Here is an 8,957-nt window from a genome sequence, read left to right on the forward strand (position 1 = left end):
TAATACGAGGTGGTCTATATACCTAATACGCGGTGGTCTATATACCTAATACGAGGTGGTCTATATATAACACAACACGAGCTGGTCTATATACATAACACAACACGAGCTGGTCTATATACATAACACGCGGTAGTCCTCGGTCTCCGTCCCCGCCCCAGTCTACACTTCCACAAACACCCCTTAACCTCAAGTCTCAAGACAACACCTCATATTCGACACCAGTACAGTGGCCGGCGTTGACGCCCGATATGATGTCGTTGGGACAAGCACTCATCACCGCCACACAGTCCAGCTCGGCCCGGAGCACAATGTACTCGCCCGCCCTGCTTTCCGGCCGCACACACTGGATTCTTCCCCCACCAGACGGCCGGTCCAGGGCAGTCGTGACAGGGACATTCATGAAGACGTTCAACGGATCCGGCGTCCATTCCGACGAGATGGATCCCGCCGGAAACAGTCCTGCCGCGGCCGCCTTCCGAAGCGCGAGATGCATGTTCTCCGCACAGCTGGGGTGCTCGAAATCGCCCACGCCGAGATTGCGGTAGCGGAACCGGTCGCAGCAGCCGAACAATGTGTCGTGGATCCCCGTCGTCGTGTCCTCCACCAGCGTGAACAGCGGGACCGACTTGTTCGTGTACAGCACGTCCTGGTCGACGGCTGAGGGGACCAGTTTCGACAGGATCGAGCGGGTCCGTGAAGCTGAGAAATATTGTACACCGGTGGAAAAGGGGAAAGGGGCTGGTGCTGGTGCTGGTGCTGTTGCTGCTGCTGTTACTGTTGCTGTTTCTGTTGCTGTTTCTGTTGCTGTTTCTGTCGCTGCTGCTGCTGGGGATGGGGCTGTGGATGGGGATGTGGCCGTGGATCGTATGAAGCTCGTGGGCATGTTGGTGGGAGCACCGCCCGCGAAGACGAACGCCCAGAAGTCAATGACCTGGTTGCCGTGCGGGTTGATCAGCTTGAGTTTTTGCCCGGCCTGGAGGCTGACATAGTCCCCTGTGCGAGCTGGAATGGTATAGATAGTGGTATTGCTGGGCATGTTGGCGTCGAGGTCGAGGTCGAGGTCGAGGTCGCTGCTAATGGAAGAGGAATGCCTAATGTGTGGGTTATGTGATGATGATGGCTGTGGCTGCTGTTCATGGGCAGGTCTAAGGTCTAACGGGTACCAAGTCGATGCTTCTCTTGTTCTTCAGACTCCCCGAGACACAAGACATTGCGCCCAAAGTGTCAGCGAGATAGGATGAGGATCCTCAGTCACCAGTGACTGTAGGTAAGTACCTGATATCTGATACCCAGTAGTACGTAGCACGGAGTACTCCGTACATGGTATCTCAGCGACGCCGCTTTTAATCAGCTACACAAGCTTATTGGGTAGGTACGAGCGCCAATGGCCGTTACATTAGACAGCCAATCAAATCCCAGATTTCTGCAGGGCGGCATCACTGTTGGCTCGAAACGGGTGTCGGGTGTCAGGTGTTCACCACGAGCTGTGCAGTTCTGACTTCCCTCTTACAACCCCGGATGAACTTCATCTTCTTTCTGTTCGAGAATGGCGAATGGCGAAGAGCATGCGAGGTGCGAGATGCGATATTTCCGAACGCCATGGCCGGCAATGCTGACTCACTCGATTGACGATTGAGAAATGTGCCATAAATAGAGCAGCAGCTCGTCGCTCGCTGTAAGCGCCCGGCATGCGGCACGACCAGCGACCAGCCATGGCAGCATCCAACCACCGTCCATCCTGCGCCCTCCTTCTCGCCTGCTCGCATCCCCCTCTACCAACCATCCAACCTCTTGCCAACACGTCTCACCACATACCTCATGGTAGCTCCGCATAGCTCCTGTTGCTATTGCTGCTGCTGCGCGTCTCGCCCAGTTCCTGCGGCTCGAGGCCTCGCATTGGCCCGCTCTCCCTCCCCCGACCCTCGGCTGTCCTGATTCTGCCATCCAGACCATGGTTGCTGTGCTTCCGTCCAATCGACGACCCCCCCGGCCTGTATCTCTCCCGATGCGTGAGAGACAAGATGTGTGTGACATTGGCATTGTCGCGCAATGAATCCTCCCCTCGCGCTCTGCCAGCGCCAAATCTGGTCCTCACGGGCGCTTCGGGGTTCCAGTTTGTGTTTTGCCCAACCTGCTGTCTTTTGACCTTTACCACTCTCATGTTCTCAGAAGCCTTGCCTCCTCACTTTGAACCTCATCGTCGCTGAAGTTGCTGGTCGCCCTCAGCCGGTCCCTCGTTTCCCCTTCTCTTTTGCGCCTTGCTTTGCCGGTGACCGTTGATCGGCACCGCCTACGACTACTAATACCCATTTGATACTCACAGTATCTAACGCCTCTGGAAGGCGGACCACCTATGAGTAATTGACAAAGGCCCGACGAAAGCGACAGCGTCGATTGTGATTGTTTCTCCGACCGACAAGACCTGTACAGTACATTCTCGGGCGAAGGCTGGTCCTCACGAGCAAACATGAGCCTGCTACCCTCCACCACTTACACCGCTCCACCCCGGCTGAGCCGTGGTCGGCAGCTTAATACGATTGTGGAGGAGAAGGAAGAAGCGAGTCAGGGCGTTAAGAGCGACAGTGAGGGAGATGGGAGTGACTCGACCATCAAGGGTCTTCTGGTGGGATGGCATCCACAGACTTTCACCGCTGTACCTCGCAAGAGTTCTCTCGCCACGACGTCGTTTGCAGATTCGCCCGTCTCATCGTGCTCATCCTCGGCGCCGAGCAGTGTTGGGGAAGGTGAAGGCTGCCACCGCGCCTCGGTTCGGACCTCGTACAGCAGTGACTCGGGCACCGTGTTCAGCGACGATGCCTCCCTATCCAGCGATCCCACCAGCTTTGCTTCGGAATCCACCCGGAACAGTTGTGCCAGCATCAACCGATCGAGCCGCAACAGATATCCTGCTCTTTTGATCCCCAGGAACTCGTGGGGATCGATGGGTGATAGTCCCGTCAAGGAAATCCCGTTGGGTATGTCCCCGGCGACAAAGATCCGCCTCTCGCCCGGAGTACTCTCCGCCCTTCCCAGGTGCGTCCCGGAAGGCAGCGCACCACCCTCACTCGGAGACAGCAACAGTACCACGTCAGAGGCTCCAGACCATCTGGGAACCAGCGCTCCTGTAACTCCAGATATCAAGCAGTTGGAGATAGGACCAGGAGAGAGCTGGGGTGGCCCGACACCCATCCATCTTCACTCGCGACCCCTCGAAATAGCCCTCTATGACGACCACAGTGTCATCCTCTCACCGGCAGAGGCCCACTCGGCAAATGCATTGTCCAGCGTTCTTTCACCTGTCTGGACGGAAATGGTGGTCAGTTTCCCGCCAGTGCCGGGAGGCACGCCTCAAGATCAGTCGCCTTTGATGCCCACGATAGATGAAATCAACAAGCTGGACGAGGTAAATGCACCATCGAATGGCTCCGATCAAGGGGTCAGGCTTCCCTCGGACGCTTTACGCACACTCCAGCGCCTGGCACGCCAAAGAAGTCCTGATGACGTCTCCTCTTCCTCTTCAGGCTCACGTCCGTCCAAGCGATTGGGGGAAAAGCAAGAGATGCGGGAGCTCACCGATCCCCAACCTGCAAGTCGACCTCGCAGTGCAGATGGCCAGACCCCTATATCTGACTATAGTTTCTCGCAACTGAGTATTCCCTCGCCCGGGGGATTCTTTTCCTCTTTGCGAAATGGCGCACGACATACCTGGTGCCTCACCAAGTCCAGAGACCCGAGTGTGCCGAACACGGCGACGGCAGAGCGGTTCTACAATCGACCTTGGGACAGTCCGAGTTCGAGTTCACTCAATGTGGTCGAGACCGTACTGACGGTCGATGACACCAACATGACCGAAGGGCCTCCAACAGCACGACAAGCACAGTTTGATCCCGCACCCGCGCCGATCACGGAGGGGCCGGGACGGGAAGCCTTGCCGTCGGAGGATGGCGACCTGTACGGCTCGGGCACCGATGCTGGAGGACCCGTCGAAACTGGACCGGTCAGTTTCGAGTACGACGAGAAATATTACGTGGAGCTCAAGTCCGCGGCGGGCCAAAACCTAGCTCGCACAGGCTCGTGGCTCGCCGCACAAACAGGCTACTTGTCATCCATTCTCGGCTTCGACCCAAATTTTGGAGCCCAGGTAGAGTCGAGAGCATTGGCCGTGGATCACGTCGAGGTTGGTCCCAAACCGCTTGGAGAAAATGTAACGGTGGCTGCCCACGAGGGCAAAGATGAAAGTAGCACCGCCATCATCGATGGGCCTGACATGGACAGCCCTTGCAGCGATCCGGAAGCCGCCCAAGAGCCCATCTTTCTGGCCGCATTCCAGTACCTCCTCAGAAACCGCAAGCGCCGCGACGCGTTCATCCACGCCACTTCACGCCTGGAAGCCGTTCAAGCTGCACGCGTGGCCATGCCAGAGAAGCATGTCACCAATCTCTTGGGCCAGCACATCCTCGTGGAACCGGTGCGGCCGAAATACGCCGGTCCATTCCGCCAGAATCCACGTGTCACCGGGGTCTTTGAGCGCTCGGCCCAGCAACTGGTCTTCCAAACGGTCGAACGTCAACAACTGGCGCTGGCGTCGGTCGAGCCTTCCAACTGGCCGATCGAGGCGTTGAGAGCCATGTACCGTGGCCGTCTTCTTGCTTCGGCGGCGGCTTGTCATCGGCTCAAGACCAAAGCCACCCTCCCGTTGGACGATCCGGCGTGTGTGGGAAGCAAACGCATCCACATCTTGGATATTGGAGGCACCAGTTCGGCATCATGGGCATGGAATGCCGCGCTCGAATGGCCCAACGTCAAGATCTACACCGTCATCACCAAAGATCAAGCGCAGTGGCAGCGGCCCCCCGGATCCATCAAACCTGAAGCTCCAACGAACCATCGGACCGTGTCGGTGCCACATCTATGGCAGCTGCCGTTCCGCAGTAGCCATTTCGATGTCATCTCCGCACGCAGCCTCCACGCTCTCCTCAAGAGCAATCCGGTCCCGGGGGTGCCGGAGATCGACGAGTGGGACCTAACCCTGCGAGAATGCCTGCGAGTGCTGAAACCGGGGGGTTATATTGACTACATGATCATGGACTCGACAATCGCACATGCAGGACCACGAGCCGAGGCCATGTCGGTGGAATTTGGATTCGAACTCCACCGACGTGGCTACGAGCGGGAGGCCGGCCGAAGCTGGCTACGGCGGTTGAAGAAGGAAGGGTTCGTGGGCGTAAAGAGAGCATGGATGTTCTTGCCCATGGGCCATCGGCGGCCCGAGGAAACGGAAGAGCATGTCGACGGATACACGGGCGGATGGCAGTCGTGGCGGCAGGGGGCGAAGCCGTTTGTGCCTGCACCCCGACCGATCAGCGAGGTGTCGACCATCAGCAAGATCGTCAAGCAGTACATGGACGTGGAAGCGGTGCAAGGTCCTGTCGGCAGTACGCAGGACGTGGCTGATCTGACCGGGCTCCTCGGGGCTCGGATGTGGGAAGAGTGGTTGATCAAGGTCCGAGCGGAGGCCGGGCGAGATCGAGACCGGTGGTTGGAGGGGGTAGATGAGATGATTGAAGAAGGCAAGGAGATGGGCTCGGGCTGGAAGGTGCTGATCGGGTGGGCGAGGAAGCCTCAACCCGACAAAAGACGGAAGAAGGCTGAACGGGCCGAGATCACGGTGGCGGTGGAGGATCTGGACGACTTGGACTTGACCTTCTCAGGCAGGGAGTCGCAGGAGACGGGAATGATTCCGATGGTGATTCAAGGATGACCTGGCGCAGCCTCGGTCTTCATGGGGAGGTTTTCTGCAAAGGAGGCCAAGGAGGCCAAGGAGTTGTGGCAGCACATGCAGCGTTGCATTCTGGCGGTGAGGCCGAATCTGAATCCGAATCCGACGGTGAAGTTTGGGGCCGTGCTGGATATCGAGGGCATTCACAGCGACTTGAGTTTGCGGAGTTGTCCAGGGAGTGCGTAGTTTGTGACCAGCTATGTAGGGCCAGGGATATAGATGAAGTATGTAGGGATACGGTATACCTTGGGTAGATTGCATGATATTGATTGACTCTACGGAGTATCTGTACACTGTCTTTCTGTATGCGCTGGAATTCGAGAGTCGAGACACAGCTTCGAGTGAGGATGATAGCGGTGGGAATTGGATCCTAGATATTAGATACGATGGGAGTACTTGAGTACCTAACTAAGGTACTGTAGACTCCGTACTCCGTAGAGTATCATTGATCAACGCTATACTACCTGAGCTAGATACATGGGACATGTCGATGACTCGGCCAGCCTTGGAAGTACTGTACTGTCACGTACTGTAATACTGTAAGATATACTCCGTACGGGTTGATCCTGAGGGTGCGCGTAGGGCCGCTTTAACCCGAGCTTCAACTGAGTCCTGTAGCTGAGCATCCTTTGCCCCCCCATCTCGTCATCCCAATCCTCAATTCGAGGGGTTTAGGCTTCCCTGTCACCCCCGGTAAATTTGGTACTACTAGGTGGGTAATTACAGTACTCTAAGGTTGGACGGAGTACTGCGTACTGCGTACTGTACTGTAAATAATGATCCCCTCAATGGGAAAATGCAACATGCAGCATGTGTCAATGCGGCCATGATGACTACACCTCACCTTAGTAATTTAATTGCCTTACCACCTCTAAATTCTCCTACTCATTACCTATAGGTAGGTACAGTACAGATCCTGTTGTGGCAGTGAGTGACCTTAGGTAGGTATAGACCTTGATTGGCATACCTAGGCACTCATTCATGGTCCCTCTGCCCGCGTTGTATCCATTGGTGATTAGTACCTAATACCTCTAGTTCTGTGCCCAAGTACCTACTCATCGACAACGACGGATCCTGCCTCCTCCACTTCCACCTCGATCCAAACGGACGGATGGACTGACGGACCGACATTGCGAGACCTCAGCTTCCTCCTACACCTCACGGCTACGTCTCAACCTCCAAAGTCACAGGTCACAGGTCACAGGTCACAGGTGCCCAGACCCGGTCTGGAAGCCGACGCCTAAACTGAGGCTCGGTAACGGCGGAAGAGAGGAAACAAGACAGAAGCAGAAAGATCAAGAAACCCAAGAGATAGAAAGATCAAGAGACACAAGAGCTAGAAAGATCAAGAGATCAAAAGACCAAACTCTACACAATGACCACACCGCGCTGCTTCATCGTCCGCCACGGCGAAACCGAGTGGTCCCTGTCCGGCAAGCATACGGGCAGCACCGATATCCCACTGACCAAGAACGGCGAGAAGCGTGTGCGCGCCACGGGCAGGGCTTTGATAGGAGACGACCGCTTGATCGTGCCTAGGCAGTTGGTGCATATGTAAGTCTTCCGAGACCCCACAGACCCCCAAGAAGAAAGGACTCGAAGAGGAATATCGGAAAATAGACATAGCAGACAGTCACCCAAGGAACACCAGGGACACCAGGAGCATCAGGAACATGTGGGGGTGATGGTGGTGTGGTGGTGATGATGATGTTTATGTGCTACCTCCCTCGACCTACACACATCCACCACCCCTCAGCAGATCGATCGCTTCCTGTCTCTTTGTCTTGCTGCGAATTGTCTTTGCTGGGAGTTTGTCTTTGCTGGGAGTTTGTCTTTGCTGGGAGTTTGTCTTTGCTGCGAGTTGGATGCATATAGTAGTGAGAGTGGCAGCGACCGTGACAGGGACGCATTTGACTAACACGATCTCCTTGGACTCGCAGCTACGTCTCACCGCGTCGTCGTGCGCAGCGAACCCTTGAGCTTCTCAATTTGGGATGCCACGACCCGTATCCGTGGCAAACCACCGGCACCGGCACCGGCAAGCATGATGACCAGTCTCCAACCCACGGCCATATTGAGTCCAGCCCGCCACGACACCGGACGGACGCGCGCGTCACCGTCGACGACCGCATCGCCGAATGGGACTACGGGGACTACGAAGGCGTGACGAGCGCCGAGATCCGCGACCGGCGCCAACGCCAGAACCTGCCGCCGTGGGATATCTGGCGCGACGGCTGTCCCGGCGGCGAATCGCCCCAAGACATCATCCGCCGCGTCGACAGTCTGATCGCCGACATTCGCGACCGCTACCACGTCCCCGTCATCGGGAAGCCCAAGGACCCGGCCGTCTCCGGCGACGTCATGGTCGTCGGCCACGGTCATATCCTGCGCGCCTTTGCTATACGTTGGGTCGGCAAGCCGTTGACCGAAACCGCCTTGATCATGGAGGCCGGCGGCGTCGGCACCCTGAGCTACGAGCATCATAATATTCACGAGCCTGCCATTCTGCTGGGCGGCGGTTTTGTCGTTGGCGAGGACGAGGATGATGAGAAGGACGAGATTGAGACTCGTGTTCGGGACACTCGGGACGCTAAGAACTAGATGGATTCCTATCGGAGAAGACCTGAGTCTTGAGTTTAAGTCTTGAGTTTAAGTCTATTTAAGTCTGGAGTCTGGAGTCTTGAGTTTTAAGTCTTGAGTCTTGCATTGAGTCTTGAGTCTTGAGTCTTGTCTTGAGTCTAAAGGTATCCGATACCATCACCCTTCATTCTTATCCACTATATTGATGAGATGAGATGAGATATGATATGTCATCCATATAGCTAGCTCGATGCGTGGTGGCAGCCTCCCATGGCAGCATCTTTGCCAAAATCTAAGGCTGAGGTTGGGGCTTGGGGTTGGGATCTAGGATTGAGTCTGGTCTGGTCTGGTTGGTGGTGGCTATGTCGCTGATTTTCATTTCAGTTTCAGTTTTTCAAGCTCGACTGCCCTTCGCAGCGACTCTGATGCTCATGATTCTCCAGATCGTCTCATCGTATAATATATTACGTATAGACCGACCGGAGTGTCGTGTCATAGCATACTTCTACTTCTACTTCTACTTCTACTTCTACTTCTACTTCTACTTCTACTTCTACTTCTACTTCTACTTCTACTTCTACTTCTACTTCTACTT

At 55.9% G+C, this 8,957-nt stretch overlaps 3 protein-coding genes across 3 annotated transcripts; 2 read left to right on the forward strand and 1 right to left on the reverse strand.

The window, feature by feature from the left end:
- Positions 1 to 196: 196 nt before the first annotated feature.
- A1O3_10245 (uncharacterized protein) lies at positions 197 to 1,039 on the reverse strand (the record flags this gene model as incomplete). The annotated part of the gene is made up of 1 exon (XM_007740335.1): positions 197 to 1,039. One exon carries the CDS (start codon positions 1,037 to 1,039, stop codon positions 197 to 199), a length of 843 nt encoding a protein of 280 aa, XP_007738525.1.
- A 1,431-nt stretch (positions 1,040 to 2,470) lies between these two features.
- A1O3_10246 (uncharacterized protein) lies at positions 2,471 to 5,764 on the forward strand (the record flags this gene model as incomplete). Its single annotated transcript, XM_007740336.1, has 1 exon — positions 2,471 to 5,764. One exon carries the CDS (start codon positions 2,471 to 2,473, stop codon positions 5,762 to 5,764), a length of 3,294 nt encoding a protein of 1,097 aa, XP_007738526.1.
- A 1,393-nt stretch (positions 5,765 to 7,157) lies between these two features.
- Positions 7,158 to 8,383, forward strand: A1O3_10247 (2,3-bisphosphoglycerate-dependent phosphoglycerate mutase; the record flags this gene model as incomplete). The annotated part of the gene is made up of 2 exons (XM_007740337.1): positions 7,158 to 7,336; positions 7,723 to 8,383. 2 exons carry the CDS (start codon positions 7,158 to 7,160, stop codon positions 8,381 to 8,383), a joined length of 840 nt encoding a protein of 279 aa, XP_007738527.1.
- Positions 8,384 to 8,957: the final 574 nt, after the last annotated feature.

This window comes from Capronia epimyces (genome assembly GCF_000585565.1).
Source record: "Capronia epimyces CBS 606.96 chromosome Unknown aczIQ-supercont1.11, whole genome shotgun sequence".
Lineage (NCBI taxonomy): Eukaryota > Fungi > Ascomycota > Eurotiomycetes > Chaetothyriales > Herpotrichiellaceae > Capronia > Capronia epimyces.